Source organism: Geotrypetes seraphini, chromosome 8 (genome assembly GCF_902459505.1).
Source record: "Geotrypetes seraphini chromosome 8, aGeoSer1.1, whole genome shotgun sequence".
Lineage (NCBI taxonomy): Eukaryota > Metazoa > Chordata > Amphibia > Gymnophiona > Dermophiidae > Geotrypetes > Geotrypetes seraphini.
The window spans coordinates 166,040,915-166,063,638 of NC_047091.1; the positions used below are offsets into that span (position 1 = coordinate 166,040,915).

General features: G+C 45.1%; 2 protein-coding genes across 5 annotated transcripts in view; both read left to right on the plus strand.

Moving 5' to 3' along the window:
• The window catches only part of UBE3B (ubiquitin protein ligase E3B), a 122,174-nt gene extending 113,529 nt beyond the window's left edge, over positions 1-8,645 (plus strand). For all 4 annotated transcript variants that reach the window (XM_033955671.1, XM_033955674.1, XM_033955672.1 and 1 more), the window contains 2 exons: positions 4,771-4,863; positions 6,372-8,645. In XM_033955671.1, coding sequence (XP_033811562.1) covers positions 4,771-4,863; positions 6,372-6,563 — 285 coding nt within the window. In that variant the 3' untranslated portion in view covers positions 6,564-8,645. The remainder of the gene's footprint in view (positions 1-4,770; positions 4,864-6,371) is intronic.
• A 12,660-nt stretch (positions 8,646-21,305) lies between these two features.
• Positions 21,306-22,724, plus strand: part of MVK (mevalonate kinase) — a 78,681-nt gene continuing 77,262 nt past the window's right edge. Inside the window, exon 1 of the mRNA XM_033956140.1 lies at positions 21,306-21,610. The gene's annotated coding sequence lies outside the window, so the exon portion shown is untranslated. The remainder of the gene's footprint in view (positions 21,611-22,724) is intronic.

Below are 22,724 nucleotides of genomic sequence, written 5' to 3' on the forward strand. Positions count from 1 at the left end.
GCCCGCCCTGCGTCTAGGTGTGGGGCTGCCCGGGGGCGTTTGCGGGAATTTCGCAAGTATCGCCCGGGGCGTGGGGCTGCTTCTTTCCCGGCTCAGGGTTTTTCCCGGGGTCGGTTCTTCCAGCGCATGCAGCCCTTTCGGGGGGCCCGTCGGGGGGCAGGGAATCCCTCCGCCGGTTCCCCCGCTTCCCGTCCTGCGCAATGACTCCTTGCCGGCGCCCCCTTTGGTTCCGGTGGGGGCCCGGCTGCGCAAATTTTTCCCCAAATGGGCCGAGATCGCGTCCGATCAGTGGGTCCTTGAGGTGGTGCGGGACGGTTACGCTCTGGAGTTTACCCGCTCTCTGCCGGACCTTTTTCCTCGCTTCTCCATGTCAGACTCCATGGAAGACGCAGGCTTTTCGTCAGACCCTTCAGCGTTTGCTAGATCTCGAGGCAGTGGTGCCGGTGTCCCCTACGGAGTGGGGCACCGGCAGGTACTCCATTTACTTTGTGGTGGCCATAAAGGAGGGGACCTTTCGGCCCATCCTGGATGTCTCTCGATCTGACGGAGGCCTACTTGCAGGTTCCAATTCGGGCCTCTCATCAGCACTTCCTTCGCTTTGCGATCTTGGGGCGGCACTTTCAGTTCTGTGCGCTTCCCTTTGGTCTGGCCACGGCTCCTCGGACGTTCACCACGGTAATGGTGGTCGTCGCGGCAGCCTTGCGGTCGGTGGGCATCCTGGTTCTCCCCTACCTGGACGACTGGTTGATTCGGGCAAAGTCGTTGCAGGAGAGCTCCCGGGTTACGGCTCGGGTGGTGGAGTTTCTCCGGTCGCTGGGCTGGGTGGTCAACCTTTCCAAGAGTCGGTTGGTCCCGGCTCAGCGTCTGGAGTGCCTTGGGGTTATGTTCGACATCTCCTTGGGGAAGGTCTTCCTTCCAGAGGCCCGGGTGAGCAAATTGCAATCTCAGATTCGCCTGCTTTTGGCGTCCCGGGGTCCTCGGGCGCGAGATTTCCTCCAAGTCCTGGGGTCAATGGCGGCGTCCCTGGACGTGGTGAGGTGGGCGCGGGCCCACATGCGTCCTCTTCAGTATGCTCTGCTCCGGAGGTGGTCTCCCCGGAGGCAAGATTTGGATGTTCCGGTTCCCCTGCGAGGCTTGGCGCGCTGCAGTCTGCGCTGGTGGCTCCGGACCCCTCACCTGGTTCAGGGGGTGGGTCTGGATCTCCCGCAGTGGACGGTGCTCCTTACGGATGCGAGTCTCCTCGGTTGGGGGGCTCAGTTTATGGGCCACTCAGCTCGGGGCACCTGGTCCGCGGAGGAGGCCTCCTGGTCGATCAACGAGTTGGAGACCAGAGCGGTCAGGCTGGCGCTGTTAGCTTTCCACTCCCTTTTGCTGGGCAAGTCGGTCAGAGTCCTGTCGGACAATGCCACGGCGGTGGCTTATGTCAATCGTCAGGGGGGCACCAAGAGCACTCCTGTGGCGCAGGAGGCGGCTCGGCTCATGGTTTGGGCGGAGTCCCATCTTCTGGACCTCTCGGCTTCTCATATAGCCGGGGTAGAAAATGTTCAGGCAGACTTCCTCAGTCGTCACTTCCTGGATCCAGGAGAGTGGTTTCTCGGCGCCGGAGCGTTTCGGTTGATAGTGCAAGATTGGGGGCAGCCCCTGATGGACCTGATGGCCACGAGTGGCAACGCCAAAGTGCCCCGCTTCTTCAGTCGTCGCAGGGAAGGGCTGGCCGAGGGTCTGGATGCTCTGGTCCAGCCGTGGCCAACGGAGGGGCTGTTGTATGTGTTCCCTCCTTAGCCGCTGGTGGGCAGAGTGCTTCTTCGCATTGTTCACCATCCGGGTTTGGTGGTGCTGGTGGCTCCGGATTGGCCTCGACGTCCGTGGTATGCGGATCTGGTGAGACACCTGGTGGCGGTTCCTCTTCCTCTGCCTCTCTCGGACGACCTTCTGATGCAGGGTCCCATTCCCTTGTTCGACCCGTCTCTCTTCTGTCTTACGGCGTGGCTCTTGAAAGGGGTCGCCTTAGCAAGAAGGGATATTCAGACAAGGTGATCGCTACACTGTTGGGGTCCCGGAGGCTTTCTACCTCTCGGGCTTATGTGCGGGTTTGGCGTCTCTTTGAGGAATGGTGTCGGGCGCGGGGAGTGACCTCTTTTCGCGCTTCTCTGCCTAACATTCTAGAGTTCTTGCAGGATGGCCTGGATAGAGGCCTGGCTTGGTCTTCTCTCCGGGTTCATCTTGCGGCCCTGTCGACCTTTCGAGGGTTGGTGTCAGGTCAGCGTTTATCGGCTCTTCCTGATGTGATTCGGTTTCTGCGGGCGGCCAAGTTGCTTAGGCCTCCCCTACGGCCCTCGGTTCCCTCTTGGGATCTTAATCTGGTTCTCTCTGTTTTGGTGCGCCCGCCTTTCGAGCCCTTGGACGACTGTTCTTTGAAGGACCTTACTTTGAAGGCGGTCTTTTTGGTGGCCATTACTTCTGCTAGGAGTATTTCTGAGCTGCAGGCTTTCTCTTGTAGGGCTCCCTTCTTGGAGTTGTCTAGGGAGCGGGTCGTCTTGCGGCCTGTTCCTTCCTTTCTGCCGAAGGTTGTTTCTCCTTTTCATGTCAATCAATCGGTGGTTCTCCCGGTCTTGGGTGGTCGGGAGGGCTCTTCTGAGCAACGGCAGCTGCGCAAGTTGGATGTCGGTCGGGTCCTTCGCTCTGATGTGCAGCGGACCCAGGAATTCCGGAAGTCCGATCATCTCTTTGTCCTCCTGGCTGGTCCTCGTCGGGGAGCTGGCGCTTCTAAGGCTACTATTGCGCGCTGGATCAAGGAGACGATTGCTTCCGCTTATCTTCTGAAACAGCAGCCTGTTCCGGAGTTTCTCAAGGCTCATTCCACTCGGGGTCAGGCGGCTTCTTGGGCTGAGTCGTCGCTCGTGCCTCCGGTGGATATTTGTAAGGCTGCGGTTTGGTCCTCCTTGTATTCTTTTGTTAGACATTATCGGGTAGATGTTCAGGCGCGTCGGGACGCGGTGTTCGGTGAGCGTGTTCTGGTATCGGCCCTTCGGGGGTCCCGCCCGTGAGAGGGACTGCTTTGGTACGTCCCATTCGTAAAGTTAACCTCTACTGGTCTGGAGAGTGCTAAAGAAGGAGAAATTAGGTTCTTACCTGCTAATTTACTTTCTTTTAGCTTCTCCAGACCAGTAGAGGTCCCCACCCTGTCTGTTGTTGTTGTTGTTGTTGGGGCTGTTTTCGCGGGCAGTTTTTGTTTTTTGCTGCGGGTTCTAGTATTTTTCTAGGGCCGGGGAGAATTAAAGAACAGCGGCTGTGGCTCGGCTGGCTTAGCTGGCGAGCTGTGGGGACATTTTCCTTCGGGTATTTCTCCTCTGCATTTTCCAACAGCATTTGGGTATGTTATTTGTTACTCCTGTTCGGAGTATTGTTTTCTTCCTGTTTTCCAGTTCTTGGTTCTGCTTGGCTATTCGGCAGACTGAGGGAAATAGAGAAGGGAGGATAGTATATACTGTCCCAAAGTTTTGTTTTCAGTCTCCACCTGCTGGTCATGATTAGATATATACCCATTCGTAAAGTTAACCTCTACTGGTCTGGAGAAGCTAAAAGAAAGTAAATTAGCAGGTAAGAACCTAATTTCTCCTTAGTTTTCAATTATTAACAGTGCAATACAGTGAATTTAAACATAAACGAATCAAACAAAAGCACTTTAAATATACAAAATTTCAACAACAAACATTTTCACACCCCCCCCCTCCCCTTAACTAAAGAAAATAAAACCACATAGAATATAATTCTAATAACAATCACTATGATAGGTTGCAAAACTATAAACATAGGGAAAAAAAAGGGGGATGAATAGTGCAACAAATTAGTAACTTAAAATACTATTAAAAACTGTTCACATCTTTGATGGAGAGGAGATTTATCAAGGACAGTCTGACATGTCCTTCTCTCTTTTCCCGTAGTCTGACATTCCCTCCTCCCCTGTTCCTCTCCCAAGGGCTGGAATCTCTGCTGTCCCCCTCCCCTACACAGATGCAGCACCTCTCTTCCTCCCTCCTCCAAATCCGATGAATCCAGCACCTCTTCTTTGGTTTCCCTCACCTGGTCCAGCAAATCTTTCTTTGTTCATGTGCCTCTTCAGCACCCCTGGACCAGCAACCCTGTTCTTCACCAGCAGCAGAAGTGGTAACACTGCCCAAGTCAAGCTGGCTCCTTCCCTCTGCAGCATCCCACCCCCTGACGTCATTTCTTAAGGAGCTCAACACCACCAATAATTGGGTGCTAGCAACCAGTTATTGATGTGTTAATTGGCACTCATTAATATTTCCACGCACATCCGGCTGTACAGTATCCTATAAGGCGCCTAACTTCCATTGTGTGCATCTCAAAATGGGGCATTCTAAAATTTGCGCGCATAGTTGTAGAATATTGAATAAGCATGTCTAACTTGGCACCAACATTTACTCCTGGTTTCAGCATGCATAAATCTGGTATCCAAAGTCAGGTGCAAGATCTGCACTAAAGCACTATTCCATAAAGGGTGTGCACCCTGTACAGAATAGTGCTTAGCACTGATTTTTTTTTTCCATTACCTAATTTTAACTACCATGTATAGAACCCGGCCCTCGGTGTGTAAATGTTCATGTCCACTTTACAGGCTTACCCCCTTTGTACCCTGTAGGCTGACGAGTGTCTACTGTTCTCTATGAATCAATTTTTTTTGTGGAAAATGTGTCCACCATTTCTAAATTCTAACACGACTTCCTAATATAAAAACTTACATTTCAGTTTGTTACCAGCTGCTCCCGGCCTCCTCTCCTGGGATTTGCCTACCTCAAACCTCCTTTCTCCATCCGCTGCGTAGAGGTCTCAGATGATCAGGTAGAAGAGTTTAATTTATTAATACTATTCATCTTGTACACTTTTTTTTATTATAGGCCAGGGGTAAGCAATTCCGGTCCTCGAGAGCCAGAGCCAGGTCAGGATTTCAGGATATCCACAATAAATATGCATGAGATAGATTTGCATCTCAAGGAGGCAGTACATGCAAATCCATCTCATACATATTCATTATGGATATCCTGAAAACCTGACCTGGCTCTGGCTCTCAAGGACTGGAATTGCCTACCACTGCTATAGGGCCATAGGCATAAGTCTTAACTCAGGGGTGTCAAAGTCCCTCCTCGAGGGCTGCAATCCAGTCAGGTTTTCAGGATTTCCCCAGTGAAAATGCATGAGATCTATTTGCATGCACTGCTTTCATTGTATGCTAATAGATCTCATGCATATTCATTGGGGAAATCCTGAAAACCTGACTGGATTGCGGCCCTTGAGGAGGGACTTTGACACGCCTGTCTTAACTCTTGAAACTAAAGTAGTTTTGAACCTACATGCTATGTAGAAATGGACAGAGAAACATCCATACTCCAGAGAGGCAAAAAGAAAGCAATTGGTCATCCAAATGGAAGTCTCCCCCATCCCCCCACCCCAATGCTGGTGATAGAAGGCACCAAAATCCAGAATCCCAATCCGGCTTCTCTCCCACCCCTCATGCAGAGGAGAGATGCCAGACTGGTACTTTGATACCTTTTTCAACTAGTCCATAGGATGAGCCAGCCCTGACAATAAACCATGAATATGGCAGTGGAAAGTTTATTGAGACAAGGTAACCCGATGCAGCCATATTTTAATAGTTGCCTGCATCAGGAATGTAATTTCAACTTTCCTCTGTCATAATAGTGGTTTATTGGGAAATATCCGGATGGATGGTGAATCCCACCCAGCTGCCATAGTGCTTTCCAATACCATTTGTTATGTGCTGTAGGCTGAAATGTACTGAAAAATTTTGCATATGTAGATCCACTTTTATGAAATGCTCTTCCTACAGATTTCTGCTTGAAAGAAAAGATATGAGAGCCGAAAGCTTATTTATTGCAGTGGGCCTTTTAGTGAAGTCCAGTGGTGGTTGGCTAGTTTATTTATGTAAATATAACTTGCATCTTTTCAGTAGCAGTTTTAATGTAATTTTGTGCCTGAGGCAAGGAGGTTTACGTAATCTGCCAAAGATCCATAGAGAATAACAGTGGGATCCGAACTGGGCTTCCCTGGTTGTCAGCTCAATGATTTAACCACCAGGCTGTGCTCCCACTTCTTGTCAGATTATGTTGGCTATGAATTTGCCTCCTGACAGATCACTGTGTTTCCAATTAAGAGCAGTGTTTAAAAGTTCTAAAGTTATAACACATGGGATATTTTATTTCATTGGCTGGTCTAATAACGATTTGTTACATGGGGACAGCCGAATATCACATAATCATTTTTATTTTGTATGCAGTATAGAAAATAGAACTGTCTCTGATTTTTACAAACATAGTAACGTTTCTTTGTAGGATACTGGTGATACACTAGGGAGTGTACTGAGAGGATTTTTCACCATACGCAAGAAGGAACCCGGAGGTCGTCTCCCTACTTCATCAACCTGTTTTAACCTTCTCAAACTTCCCAACTACAGCAAGAAGAGTATTCTGAGGGAGAAACTTCGTTATGGGATTAGTATGAACACTGGCTTTGAACTTTCATGAAGTACTGCTGGCAGTGCCTTACCGCCATTAGAAAACAAGTTGCTGATTTCACAAATATAGGTGTAATGGAATCTTTTTGAGCTGTCCATGAGATGGGCAAGAACAGGTTCAACTGAGATTTCGGCATAGCCTCATAGGAGTTGGAAGGATGGTGCTTTAAAAATCCTTGCTGACAAGAGGCTTGTACACTGTAGCAAAAGGGAAAAGCCATTACAGTAACATTGCACAGTCTAGGCTGGTCTAGTATACAAGGCCTGGGTGCTTTATAACACCTCATGCATTGGATCAGAAACCATTTGACCTCCTTCAAATATCTTTACTGTGACTTTGGCGTATTTGGTATTGTTCTGACAAAGCCATCACCTTGAGGTTGGGTACTCGGGACCTTCTCACCTTCACTGGGTTGAATTTGTAACCTTTTAAACTTAAGATGCCCTGTAGTGTGCATCAGCTAACAAACCTCACTCAGGTTGATCACAACAGTTGCAACTCCCCAGGACAACACAGATGGCAAGTACAATGTCCTTTAAAGTAATTTGAGAACTTAAGCAAAGCAGAGAGAGAGAGACTTATTGTGAACAATGACTGTTTGTTTCAAGTCTCCATTGGATTCCAAATGGAGAACTATAGAGCATACCGTTTTAAGTGGGCATGTGCTGGAACTTTTGCTAGTGTTGCCTATGTTTCCCAGGGAAGAGAAGGTGACAGGCCACTTTCCAGCCCCCAACACTGAGCATGAAAAGACTTTTTGCTTGATGTTACGTGCAACATAATTGAATTTTCCAGCAAGCAGAACCTAGTGGGCACAGAGGAGCTCTTCTGTATTATATTCTCTTTTATGTTCAGAGTTTGTGTCCTCTGGGGGTAATTTTATAACGGGGTACCTCTGCAAAATGTCCAAAAGGCCACATTGGCAACACAGATTCAAAGATTTAAATATGCATATGAATGACAACTCTGTCCTTGCTGTGCCCAAACTGTGCCTGCAGGGGCATCTTTTATGATCCCATTTCAACACGTAAAAATTCACATGACTCTAGAGTAGGAATTCTCAATCCAGTCCATGGGGCACACCGAGCCAGTCAGATTTTCAGGATACCCATAATGAATATGTGTTAGATAAAAATGTGCATTCATTGTGTCCATTGTTCGCAGATCTATTTCATGCATATTCATTGTGAATATCTTGAAAACCAGGCTGACTGGGTGTGTCCTAAGGCCTGTGTTGAGAACCCTGCTCTGGAACAGGGTAGGCATTTCTGGTCCTTGAGATCAGGTTTTAGGACACCCAGGATGAATATGCAGGAGATAGATTTGAATGCACTTCCTCCTTAGTATGCAAATCTATCTCCCGCATATTCATTCTGAGTATCCTGAAAACCCTGATGACCAGAACTGCTTACCTCTGCTTTAGATGATAAAAACAGCAACCCTCCCCCTACTATTCAGAGCGTGAAGGGTGGTGTCAAAGGTAGCAGCAGTCAGCACAGGGCCCTATGTATTCTTCGGCATTCATAGACTCACGACCCCATTATTTTCCACAGGATTCCACTCTAATAGGAAGCAGAACCAGTGAACATTTATTGAATCACAGGCCCCCACCCCGAATGCTATAGTTCAGTCTTCTTAAGGTAACGGCTGAAGCAGTAAAAACGTTCCCCAACCCTGAAGCAGTATTATGAAAACTTGATGCGTCCGGTCTAAGGACCGCACAGTGTTAAAATTTTGTTTCATCAGAAGAATTGTTTCAGATAAGTGTGACTTTTTCCTGATATTTGGCACTATTTTTCATAGTTTGAGATGTTAATATAAGCACATTTGCACATAAAAAGGGACTCCTATTATTATTATTTTTTTCAGCTTATAGGCAAAGGAAACAGGATCTAATTTTTGGTAATTGTTTTATACAAGTGTTCTTGTTTTAGGAATAATGTGAATTTTTTTGGGGGGGCTTGCACAGTAGGCTTGCTCCTGCCCCTCAGTTTTTCTTCTGAAAGCAAGTTGCTCAGATGTGTTTCTGACCTGCTCAGCAATTTTATTTATTTATTTTTTTGGGGGGGAGGGGTTTCCAAATCATTTTAAGTTGGGGTTTTTTTTTTTTTTTTAATTCTTTATTGATTTTTCAAACTACAAATGCGCAATAAATGATTCACATATTTGTACATTACATAATAAGCGCAACAAAACTTACAAATACTACTGCATAATGAAATTTCCCCCACCCTCCCAGCTAATAAACAAATATAATAAAACCTTCATGAAATTATTCATAAAATCAATTCCAATTCATAAAATCAATTCCAATTCTATTCCCTTACCTTACCCCGCCCCCAGGATGTGTATGTTTACTTAAAACATAGAAACATAGAGTATGACGGCAGAAAAGGGCTGGCGGCCCAACAAGTCTGCCCACTCAAGAACCCTCCCCCCCTTGAGAATCCATCTTTTAAGCATAACTCTGTAGCAACCCCACCTGTTTGTCCCAATGGCTCCCAAACATCCATAAAATTCTTAAAACGTCCCTGTTGTATGGCCATACATGCCTGGGAGAAGATGCAGACTCGCACGGTGGAAGTCTGCTGCTAGCAGGATCAGCCCTCAGAGACACTTGTCTAGCCAGCCTGCTGTAATATTTTTGGATCTTGGGGGACATCCCCTGAGTTGCTGCTCATATCCCTGATTTATCAGGAGCTTGAGTGCAGGCTGTTTGGCTCCTTCCCGGGCTGGCTGTGTGCTCCTCCCCCTGTTGCAACAAAAGAGTTTGTGGGGATTGAGGTTCAGTTCGACTGGGAACCTGAAGACCAAGCTCGTAAAGCAAACATGTGAGGCAGAGTTCTTCTCCATTTGTTCCAGCTGCACTTCTGAGCTGAAGCAGGTAGGCACCACATAGCACTGTAAGGCAATTGTAGCCTATGGGGAAAATTGGGAGGAGGAGTGTCTGGAAAAGTCAAATTTGAGGGTTTCCGGGGCCAGAGCTAGGGTCCCTCTCCTCCAAAACCCATTCCCTGTATTGTAATCTTCAGGGGGGCCCCCTGCCCCCAAGGCCTTTTTTGGTGCAGATTTGCTGGTGGCAGTCATCTTGGATTTTTAAAAAAATCCTTTTTCTAAAGCCTCTTATCTGCTTTAAAACCTCTCAATTTTGCTTAAAATCAATAGGAATAGACCCCTTGGGTCTTTCTACCCCTGTATCATACTAGGTTTGTGCTAGATGGATGTGCTAGAAGAGTGTCCATGTGCTGCAGGGCACATGGGGAGGGGCAGGAGCTTGAACTTGGCCTCCTCTGAGTTCTTCAGGGCTGGGGATCCAAAGAAGGCTTGATCCCAGGGAAAGAGGCTCTTTCCAGTGCCCTCCGAAGGACCTTCAAGGATCATTGAGACCCCCTGTGCAAGGCTTCAACCCAGATTTTGTGAGCCTGATATGGAATGCTTATTTAAACTGCTGAGGTCCCCCAACGTCGGTTGGAGGTGCAACAGTGATGGTGGCACCGGGGATTGGTCCTCAGCCCACACCACGTACAGACGAAGACCCAGAGCTGGACCAGGATATCCAGTCTGACATCAACTGGGAGGATGGAAGGTCCGATTCCATGCCCTTATTATCCCTTATTATGCAGTTTCCCTGGCAGAGTTTGATTCTCTGCATGAGACCAGCAGCCAAGAATCAATGATGGCCCAGGACCAGGCGTAAGACCCCACAATGTGATGGATGTTCATGGCATCAGCACTTCTGGGCATAATAGCTGATTTACTGCATAAATTGCAGCTGGCATTTACACCAACCTCCATGTCACAGTGCTCAATTATGAGTGACTCAGTGATTCCGACCATCGTTTTTTCCCTCGCAACCTGACCACTGAGAGTCTCCAGAGGGGTCCGTGCAAATGGCCAAAACTATGGCCAAGCTTTATAACATGGCTCCAGATTTGCAACAGCTGTTTGTTCATCTGAAGGTGTATTTGCTAGTAGCACAGATCACCAAGCAGACTTCCTTGCCCAGTGAAGGAGGTATGATATTGGATGATACTCAGGATCGCAAAGTAGACGTGGTTCTCAAGAGGCAATTTGAAGCTTTAGCCTTAGGAATTAAAGCAACATCCCTGGCTTCCTTTGTGACACATGCTTGCCACACTTGAATATCTCAAGTCCTGGCCTTGGAGGCAGACGAGGATCCTACTTTATGGAGTGACATCATAAGAGTCATGAGCAAGGTGTCAACCTATTCTGTCTCTGCCCAACGATGCTCTGGATCAGACAATGGGCAGGAAACTTGGTGTCTAAGGTAGGGTTACCATATGGCTTCAAAACTAGGAGGATGAATTGAAACATCTGGATTTTACTTCCATTGCTTTTAATGGAAGTAAAACCCAGATGTCTCAATCCATCCTCCTTTTTCTAAAGCTATATAGAATCCTGTTCTAAGGCCACCCTTGGTAGGCTTCCCTTCAAGGGGAAGATGTTATTTGGAAAGAGTCTGGACAGCATGATAGCCAGTGTTACAAACCATCGCTCTAAGGCCTTGCCAGACAGCAGACCCTAGGTGGCTTGGAGTTCGGGGTGTGGGAATTTTCAAGATTCCATTCTTATGTGGGAGGCCAAGCAACACAGAGTCACAACAGTCTTTCAGGGTCACAACAGAGGTTTGGTGGGGGCAGTAGGTAGCAAGCCACTGGCTCTTGCCCCTCGCCAGCCTCCAAAAAAATGCAACCACATCTCCCCCCCCCCCCAAGATAAGGGGAAGGCTGTTGGCTTACTGGCACAGATCATTGAGTCCTAGAGGTTGTTTGTGAAGGTTACAAGATCAAGTTCTGTGCCCCCTTTCTGGACCTCTTTGTAGATTCCCCAGACAGAAAGCCAGAGAGAGCTGTCAGATTCCAGGCAATAGTGCAGAGTCAGTCCCGGACAAAGACTCAAGCTTGGGTAGTTACTCCATATACTTCATAGTGCCAAAGAAAGTCTCAAACGACTAGAGGCCAATTCTGGACTTCAAGTTTATCGATGCTGTGCTGAAAGTATTGCACTACCTCATGGAGACCATTTATTTGGTCATTGCAACGGTGGCGCCTGGGGAATTTCTTGCCTTCCTTGATTTGATGGAGGCTTATCTCCACATTCCTATTTTATTGCTCACAAGAAGGTACTTTGTGGTTCCATGTACTGGAGCAGCATTTCCAATACTCCACTTTCCCTTTGGCCTTGCCACGGCACCTCACACCTTTACCAAGGTGATGGTGGTAGTAGCAGTGCACCTGCATAAGGCACCCTTATTTGGACAGTTGGCTAATCAAGGCCCCATCTAAGGAAGTGGGTGAACTGGCAGTCTTGAGAGTGGCCAACTCCTGCAGGACTTGGGATGAATGGTCAACTTCAAGAAGAGTCACATAGAGCTGACCCAGTGCTTGGAGTACTTGGGAGTTCTGTTTGACATGACTTTAGGCCAGGTTTTTCTTTCAGAGCCATGCAGACAGAAGCTCCAGAAGCAGATATTGGACCTGCAACTGAATCTGGATCCAACAGTGTGGCATTATCTGCAGGTCCTGGAATTCAGAGCCATTCGGCTGTCATTGCAGGCCCTGGAGAAGTCCCTGGAAGGCAAGTCAGTCAGGGTGTTCTTGGACAACATGGCCTACATCAACCAACAAGGAAGCACCAGGAGCACCCCGTTACGTATAGAGGTTCAGCTCCTCTTTCACTGGGCATAAGTTCATCCGTAGGCTCTCTCAGCTGCACACATTGCAGGAGTAGAGAACGTTCAAGTCAACTATCTCAGCAGATGCTTGACCCAGGAGAGTGGTCACTGTCCCCCACAAGTGTTTGACGCCATTGTTTGGTGGTGGGGCACCCACTGATGGATCTCATGGCCTCAGCAGCAAACACAAAGGTGGATCGCTTTTATAGTCTCCAGAATTTTTATAAACTTTCCTTTTCTTCCTTTCTGTAAGCTTATATGCGATGACTTTGTATTGTGACCACTTTGCTGTTTGTTCAGCTCCTTTCGTTGTAAACTGCCTCGAATCATCATGGCTTATATTTGATAACAATATAGTGTAAACTCTTCGCTGATTGTCCAGCACATCTTGTAAACCGCCTCGAACTTTCATGGCTTTGGCGGTATATAAGAATAAAATTATTATTATTATTATTATAATACAAGTCTGGAAGCACAGGTTTGGATGTGTTGGTCCATCTGTGGCCAGAGAAGGGGCTCTTGTACATGTTTCCCCTGGGGCCCATTCTAGGTTGAATCATTTGCAGGATTGCGAGTCATCTGGGGCTGGTTATCCTAGTGGCGCCTGATTTGGCCCTGCAGACCTAGTTCTTCTACAGAGAGACAAAGGTCACAGGTTGTCAGTTCAGACGGATTTCCTGACTCAGGGCCCGATCCCCATAGAAAGCCCAGAGCACTTTGGGCTTACAGCATGGCTCTTGAGTGGGCTTCCCTATTAAGGAAGGGATACTCTAAGGTGGTTGTTTCCACTCTGCTTAGAGTCAAGAAGTCTTCGATGGTGGCAGCCTATGCCAAGGCCTGGAAGACTTTCTGACAGTGGTGTGCTAAGATTAATGCAGAGCCCTTACAAGTTTCAATCGCGGTAGTCCTGGAATTTTTGCAAGAGGGACTTGAGAAGGGCCTGTTGGTTGGATCGCTGAAAGTGCAGTTAGCAGGCCTTTCATGTTTCTGAGTTTGGGGGGAGAGACTGTTTCTGGCCTCTCACCCAGATGTGGCAAGATCCATTAAAGAGGGATCTCAGGTTGTGCCCTCCGATGTGTGTACCATTCCCATCCTGGAAAATTAATACCATTTTGCAAGGTCTCAGTAGAGCTCTGTATAAGCCCTTACAGGTGAAGATGGTGTACTTGGTAGCGATTACATCAGCGAGATGAGTCTCTGAGTTACAAGTTCTTTCTTGCAGGAAGTCATTTCTTAAGATTATGGAAGCAGGGCTGTCCTTGTGCACGGTTCTGTCCTTTCTACTGAAAGTAGTCTCTGCTTTCCATGTCGATCAAGAAGTCTGTTTCCTGCCTTTCTGCCTATGGGGGTTGAAGGAAAAGGACAAAATGTTGCATTTGCTAGACATCAGAGGAGTGCTTCTTTGCAACCTCTAAGTTACTAATGAGTTTGAGTCTTTGACCAGTTATGCTAAGAAAGGTAGGTCTGCGTCCAAGGCCTCAATCTCCAGGTGGATTAAAATGGCAATTTCCTCCGCGCATATGGACTATGTAAAGCAGCCGCCAATCGCATTGAAAGCACACTCCACCAGAAGGGTAGCTACCTCATTGGCAGAGGCTCGGGTGGTCTCCCCAGTGGAGATTTGTAGAGCAGCAACATGGTCTACTCTTCATTCTTTTACCAGGTTCTATAGAGTGGATGTGGCAGCCAGGAAAAATACCACTTTTGGGTCCTCAGTATTAAAGCCAGACTTAATCCTGCCCTAAACTTAGGGGACTGCTTTGGTATGTCCCTAGTGTTCAGGACTACTAGACATGTTGCACTAGAAAGAAAGATTAGGTTCTTACCTTGATAATCTTGTAGATATGTCTAGTAGTCCTGAAGCTCCACCCTGTAAGTGGGCTTCACCTGCTTTGTTCTTAATTTCAATCTGTGTCTTAACTGTGAGGAATTTCTCTGTCTCTCAGCTAAGCTATAATTAAAAAGGATATCTTGTCTAAGTTTGTGCTTCTTAGCAGGACATGCAAGTAGCTACGAGCTCCATAAATATTAGTTCTGGTTGCACACAGTTTTGTATAATTTTTATAATAATACACTTGTTTCAGAGCAGAACAGTAGTATAGTGTTTGGGAGTTCTCCCCATTGCCGTCCTTCCAGAGATGTCTTCTATTACAATGGCTCTTGACTGCTTTTGTACTAACTGAAGGGACAGGAGCAAGCCCTACTAGGAAGAGGCAGATTTGAAAGATGAGTGATATCATTCTGCAAGCAACTGCAAGCAAGGTTCAGATACATAGCCCTAGCATTCATGACTATTAGACACCATCGGCAAGAAAGAAAATTATGTTAAGAACCTAATCTTTCTTTCTATATTGACAATTACATATGTTATTGCCAATATAGAATATTAATATAAGTTCTGTTCCTAACTTTAGGCGTGAACATCTGAGCTAGCTGAAAGGCTGGGAAAATGGCTTGGGGCATCTAATGGCTAGTATTCTATAACTCATGCACATAAATATGAGGCATGCTGCTGATGTACCCAAGCCCCCCTTGCAGTTGAACGCACAATTTGTAGAATACTGACCAAGGGCAATTATGCATGCTAGTGCCAGTTAACAACAACTATATCCAATTATTGGTTAACTCCAATTAACAGCTAATTAACCAATTAATTTATGCACATAACACTATTCTGTAATTTGCACGCACAAGTTTGTGTGCTAAGGGTAATTTTGTGCACGCAGGATTATAGAATTATCAGAAAGAGATGCTTGTGAGCAAAGCCATGCTATAACCATGGTCATGCATGTTAGGCTTCTCAAGCAAGTGTAATGTCCACACCATCAGCCTAAGTGCAATTTCTGTCCTGTTAACATTACCCTTTTAACATCCTCTTCTTAATAAAAATTTCAAATTATCTTTAGTATGTTTCCATGATATGATTTCATTGTTTATGTGAATGTTACTTTGTTTTTAGATGCATTTTCCTCTGAAGTAAGACCATATGTTGTAGCTCTTTTGTGTTGCATTTGCCTTATTGATTAGCTTTAGCTCACCGTTGGCATTTGCTGAACAGGAAGGTTTGCTTGCCACTAAATTTTTTATTCTAGTTTGCTTTAAAACTGGTGCAAAATAGTGAATTTTTAATGTTGCCTTCCTTAACTCTCAGCATGCAAAGCTCAGTTTTGTTTGCTGTTGTCAGATACCATGGTCTAGTGGCAGGACTTGGTGCATTGCAGGATGCATAAATCCCTCCCCTCTTCTACCAGCTCCCATGTCCACATTGCTCATCTCGCCCCTTCCCCATGTACCTCTTCCATCATCCCATTCCTAACCTAGCCTTCTCAAAGCACCCCCTCTAACCTCAGTCCCCTCTTTCTGCCTCAGCATAATCCTTCTTCCCAGCCTACCTCTCAGAGCCTTGTCTAGTCCTTTCCATGACCCATGTGGGCTGCTTCACTCACCCCCATGGCATCCTCTAATTTCAAGTAGGGGGCCAGTGTTTCTGCTCTTCCAGCCCAGAGGGCCACATGCCTGAGCTTCTATTGTCATATATTCCAGTTCTGCAGTTCAACAAGCTCAGACATGTGCATGTGGGCAGTGGATGGATATGACTGAATCCCCCTTTTTTTTGTAGACAGGCAAAGGTATAACACAGCATAAACATGTTATAAATAAGAAGCTCTCTTTCCTTTTTTTTAATATTCCGCTTATCCTACAATTCTGTGCAGATTACAAATTATTCAGGTACTCATGTATTATTCCCTAACTGTCCCAGCGGGCTCCCACTCTTATCTAATATACCTGGGGCAATGGGGATTAAGTGGCTTGCCCAGTGTTACAAGGAGCAGTGTGGGATTTGAACCCACAACCTCAGGGTGCCAAGGCTGTAGTTCTAACCACTGCATCACACACATTTTCTTTCACTGACTTTAAAAAAATAAAAGTTATGATAAAATTAACCAGACAAGCCAGCCTGTATCTTTCCATCCAGGAGTTTAAAGCTTTGCTAAAAAAATAATTAAATCTGTAGAAATAGTTTGAATAGAAATATTTGGATTTGTCTCCAGGCTTTGACATTTTTAAGGATTTTATTTCAGAATTGACAGCTTCACATGTGAGAGTCCTACAAGGTGTGTTTTCCTATTAAGTGCACCAAGAACTTTTTATCGTGAATTCTACTCTAGCAAATCGCCAAGCATAGCCTTTCTCTGTGCATACAGTTCAACAGTCTCATGAAACCTTTATTTTAATAGATATGTGTTTAATTCAGCTCTAGAATCATTTACACTTGTGTAATAACTTGCAAATCAAAGCACCAACTGTGCCCTCTTTCCAGCCTACATAGGAGCAGGATAAAGGGTAAATATTATTTTCTGGGTCCTGGGTTTGAATTCACTCCAGTATCGCAAGAGAGTTTTCTACCCCCATGAGGCTTGATGCAATTTTTCATGTTTAAGATGCAAAATTAGGAGGAAAGTCATCTTCCTGAATCTGGTGAATCGCTAGCCATTGATCTTTTCTGTGACCAGCCACAGTGAGGTCCATCTATAGACCTGTCTGCTTGTACTTTTTTGGCTAAATTTGATGTTAACTAAGGACTCCTTTTACAAAGGTGCGCTAGCGTTTTTAGCGTACACACCGGATTAGTGCACGTTAAGGCCCTAACACGCCTTCGTAAAATGGAGCGCTAATTGTGGTGTTTCTTTAAAAAAAAGACATGTTGCACTATAAACTCTGGAGTGCTCTGAAGAGACATTTTTGGTTTTGAATTTTTCTTGTCCAGAAGAATCTTTGCCAAGACCAGGTCTAAAATCTGTAAGTTTGTAGTTAGTGTACAGAACATGATTTATTTATATTCATACTGTAAAATAATTTATCTACTATATAAAGAATGTCTTATAAAATTTCTACTTCAGCAGTGTAATTTCTTCTCTGCTCTTAATCCCTGTAGTTTGCATGTACATACTGGAAAGCATTGTTCCAGGTTTCTGTTCATCTGTTTCTTTTTTTTTTCTTACATGTAATAGAAATAGGTAAAGTTATAATAAAATTTAACATTGCTTATTTAAACTATTGCTTTTCAGGATGGTCTATACAGACTGCTGATGTCTTGTCCTTTTATTTATAGACCTATAAACTAGGGGGTTGAAATTTGGCTCTGTTGTTCATATGATTCAATCAGCAAAGTTTGTATCCTTTCAGCTGAAAATTCATCTTAAATGTATGAGCTTAAAAGTTATGTTCACAAATTTAGACCTGTGGTTTGCTTAGATTTATGAGCCTAATTTATAACCCAATTTGAAACAAGTGCTCAACTCCTAACTTCATTTTTGCGCTCTAAACCTGTCCCTGTTCTCACACACTTTTTATGCTCTTAAATTTAAGAGTTTAGTGAAATTTTGCGTGAAAATGTATGCGCTCAGCCCTAGTAAATTTTCAAAGAGGTCGTATAAGCATATAACCCTCAAAGTTAAGAGCATATATGTTTTGAATTTTACAAATGTCTTCACTTCAGTTGATTGACTTTTGAATGTATATGAAAGATATACAAATGGACACTAGCTAGGCATGGAATGCTGTTAAAGAAATTTCCAGAAGTTATAGTCTAAATCCTGTGGTAAGGTCTGTTGCATTGTTAGAAGTACCTGCTTATTCGAAAGAGAGGGAAGGCAATGTCTGATGGACAACTTCAATAGAACCTAAAGTTAATCTTTGCATCTCTAAACTCCAAACGTGGGCCCAGTCTTCGGATGAAATTGAATGCATCCAAGACAAAATTATTGTGGCTTGGCCCGAAATTGGATTATCTCCCTAGTTCTGTAGTATTGGCCTCTGGAATTTCCCTACAAATTGAATTTTATGACAAGATTTTGGGAGTCCTTTTCGATTCCTCGATCTCTTTTAAGGATCAGATTTGCTTTGTGATCAAGAAATGTTTTTTCAAGCTGCGTATGCTGAGGAAAGTCAGACATCTTTTCCATCAACAACATTTTTCCATTCTGGTTCAGTCGATTATTTTATCTCATCTTGACTACTGTAACGCCCTCTATCTCGGTATTACAAAAAATTGTCTTTCTAGATTACAATTGATCCAGAACACTGCTGCCAGATTGATTTTCAGAAAATGTAAGTTTGATCATGTGACACCATTACTTTATAATCTGCATTGGCTTCCTGTGTATTTTAGAGTCCAGTTTAAATGTGCCCGTGTCATTTTATTTTTTTATAAATCTTTATTCATTTTTACATCTTACAACAAGTGTACCATTTTAGACCTATCATCTTTAGCCTGTCTGGGAACCAGGCTAGACCCCCCCAGTTTCAAACAGGTGCAGAAAAGAAGACTAGGCTGGACAGGAAGCAGGACTTCCAAGCACACAAAAGTCTGGTGCCATTGTGTATAGGTACCCTAAGAGGGGTGGGGGCTATATGGTGTCACCCAAACGACAACGCTTAAAAACATCCCTTGCAAATCTGACCAGCAGAAGCTGAGCTCACGAATCACTGAATACGCACAGTATCACTTTATAAATTATAGATTATATATATGTTAAAGAATTAAAGATTAATGATTAGTCCAAAATCGTCACATAAAATACTCCACTATAGAATGGTGTGGTAATCTGAGGAACGTATGTTTTGAGACTAGTGGAGTACGTTATAGCATGGACTGAAATTTTGGCACCTTTTATCATCAATGCCTTAAACCAGTGTGTCTCAAACTGTGTGCCATGTGAGATTCCAGAATTTTACTTTATTTTAAAAAATTCCCTTCCTAAGTATCATAAGTATACTGTATACTAGAATACATGACATGTATGTCGCATACGCAAAAGTTTGTCAATGTTATGAGCGTCTGTGTGTGTAAGGATACAACCACCCAGACAAGAATCATTCTTTGATGCAATTGGTCCTTGAAAACTAACAGCAAGTAATTTTATTTTTATTATGTAGTAGTTATCCTAATTTGAGCAACAAAGAAATCAAGACTTTAACAGTTAAAGGAAAGATTTATAAACTATAAAGACCTTTACCTCATGCAAAAATTTTTCTGTGGCCCTCCAAGTACCTACAAATCCAAAATGTGGCCCTGCAAAGGGTTTGAGGTCGAGACTACTGCCCTAAAGGTTGCTGTATTCCCCTTCTTTCCCCCCCCCCCCCAAATAAAACTAGCAAGTGCTACAGTGCTTTATGATGGCTTCAGGAACTTGGATGTTCATGGTACTAACCCCCCCCCCCTTCTACAAAGCCATATTAGACTTGTTATCACTGGCTACAGCTATTAGCTCCACTTGCAGGAATTCTATGATCGTCAGAGCTAATACCGCCTTGGTCAACTATAAAGCCTAATGTGGCTTCATAAAAAGGGAGGGGGGGTAAATTTGTTTTGTTTTATTTATTTATTTTTTTAATAACCTTCTTGATAGGTTACTCCTCAATCTTACATCAAGGTCTAAGGATTAGTGCAATGGGCTGAGAGCAAAATGACACAGGGTCATCACTCTGTGATGTGTTTTTTTTGTTGTTGGTTTTTTAAAATACAAATTGTGAGCTCTCCAGGGACAGAAAAATACCTCCAGGGATGATATGGCTGGTGGGACAAGTTTGATTGCTTCATAGGGTTGTAAAGTGAGAGAAATCTGTCACCATACTTACCACCGCTCTGCGGCACACAGCTTGGGCTAGGTGCAGTAATGCACTACTTTTTCCACAAGATGACAGAGCAACCAGGCTGAAGTGACATAGCACATCAGCAGGCAGCATAAATAGTACACCAGCATTTTAAAAGTCTTTTTATCGATTGTATAACAAACCAAATACCAGGAAACAATAGTATGATTAATCCATAGAATACAGTTATGTCCAACCAGCTCTCATTCTGACACCCACTTACTGATGACTAGGGTGGTACTGAATGATGTTTGTGGGTTAATCATGCAGTGGACTCTAGGGTGTATAAATGCGTGGATACTCCCTGGTGAACTCCTTATTGATTAATGGGAGGTTCCCATGAACTGATTGACCACCCTATACAAAAAAATATTACAGAGGTGAGAAAGTGGTAAAGAAAGTCAAACTTGTAAATGTGTGCCCCCCCTCCCTCCCTCCTGACTCTCCATAGAGTTCCTATGGGTGGTAGGAGCAGCGCTGAGCATTCAGTGCACCAACCTGCCCTCAAAACAGCTATTGTGATTTTGAGAAAAAAAAAATAATAATAATAAATAGGGGGAGTTGGTTGGTTCTGCAAGTAATCTGCATTAATTCAAAACAGCATCTATAGCTCCTGCCACTGTCCACCTTGAAAAGTGTTAATTCCCTACTTCAGTGACTAGGCGCAATGAATGCTTCAGCTGCTTGCTGATGATAGTTGGTTTTTGGGGATTTTTTTCTTTTTAAAGAAAACAATACTAAGGCTGTACTAAAGGTGTAGCCTTAATACAACAATGCTATGGCATGTCATGTAGTTGTAGTTGACTATAGATGGAGAGCTGCTGCTCACAGAGAAAAAGAGTATAATTAGAGAATAGCACAGCATCCCATAATCCAGAGAGGGAGACTGTACAATAACCTAATGTGAAATCAACTTCAGTACACCAACCCCCCCCCCCCCTATAATTTGGAAGACCTAGGCTGTTAGTCCCGTTGTGGAATCTGTATTCACGTTGCCATTAGGAAAACGGATATTATTTTGGCTTCCCATGTCTGAAAATAAGGACTGAATCAAAATAATAGAAAATGACACTAATCTGCCCACTTTATATAATCTTCGCTGATAAAAAATGCTTAAGGCAATACATTGTTTACAGCTAATCATAAAATTCATTGGGTTACTCCAGTAAAAAAAAAGTTATTTCCTTGTTTTATTTCTAACTAGTACCTTTATAGCCCACCAAAGCCATAGTACAACCCTACTACGAGGAGCGTGCCAATCTGCTTGATGACAATTTCCCGCCCAACCCGCGCGACCAAAGCCAGTAGGCGGGGCGCATGTTTAAAAGTCATGTGACGCACCAGCACGCCTCTGTCCACGTGAGCACAGCTTCTTCCCCACTAACCTGGCCGGAGAAAGAGCACTACCTACTATCAGAGCAACGAAGCCCCCAGCACAGCGCCGTGCGCGTCTCCGCGGCCCTCACGCGACTTCCGCACTAGCCCCACTCTTCCAGCTGATTGGCTGACGGTCGCCTGGCGAGACGCTCGCCCGCAGCCCGATAGGCCGCCCCTGCTCACGTGAGACACCTCCGCCCTCTCCGTGAAGACGCTTGGGCGGAGTTAGCCCGCTGTCTCCTTGTTAGTGGACGGAGGTTTCGGGCTGCGAGTGGGAAGGGACGGGGTGAGGTTTATGTGGTGTGTTGTGCAGGCTGGAGTTCGCTCGGTAAGTGCAAGTGCTAGGCGCGGTCTCGAGCTTCCTGGAGATTCCGCGCGGGGGGATAGGTGTTTGTTACCCGGGTATCCCATCGTGGAAGCGCAGATGGGTTATTCTAGGCATCTCCTCAAGGGGGCGGAGGAGTGTGTTAGCCCCTGAATGCCCTTCTTGGGTGAGCACTAGTGTGCATTAGGTACCGAGTAGGCAGCGTCTCTCTAGGGGCCAATTCTCTCTGTCTAGCAGACTTTTAGGGTTACCATATGGCTCCAGAAAAAGGATTGTCAAAATACCAGCATATATCTTCTAATATTCAATAGTGGCCATAAATATAAAATTTGAAAAGTTTAAAAAAATATTTATTAAATATTCATTAAAAATAATCCTATACTTGTTCTATTGCTTGGTACTCCAGAAAAGGATGACGGATTGAGACATCCAAGTTTTACTTCCATTGTTTTCAATGGCGGTAAAACCTAGAGATCTCAATCAGTGGTTAGTAAGGGGGGGCAGGAGGGGCAGTACAGTACGCCCTTGCTGCTGTCTTGGTGGAGGCGCTGGCACCCACCCTCCTCTGCCCCACCCTCTTTTCCTGAACCCCCTCGGCCGCGTGCCCTCCCCTTCCCCCATACCTCTTTAATTTTCCTGGTTCGAGCAGCATCATGAACTTGCTGCCCGCTTCGGTGTCGGCTTTCTCTCTGGCATCACTTCTGGGTCCTGCGCCTAGGAAGTGATGTCGGATTGCGAGCCAACACTGATGTGGGCAGCAAGTTCGTGATGTTACGCTAGGAGAATTAAAGAAGCACAGGGGATGGAAAGGGGTACGCAGTAGGGGCTGTTGGGAAGGGGTGGGGGTGGAGAAGAAAGTGAGGGAAGGGTGCCACTCATCCTCGCTATACGCCACTGGTCTCAATCAGTCCTCCTTACTTCCATTGCTTTCAGTGTCTTAATCTGTCCTCCTTTTTCTGGAATACAACCTAAAACTAGTTACCCCAGCAGCATATAATATAATCAGGAAAATAGTATATAATACTGCTCATACTGGACAATACATATCTGTATTAGAGGCCCAACATACTTGAAGGGCTCTGGCCTCAGAATCGGAGCCTACGCACAGCAGTGAATC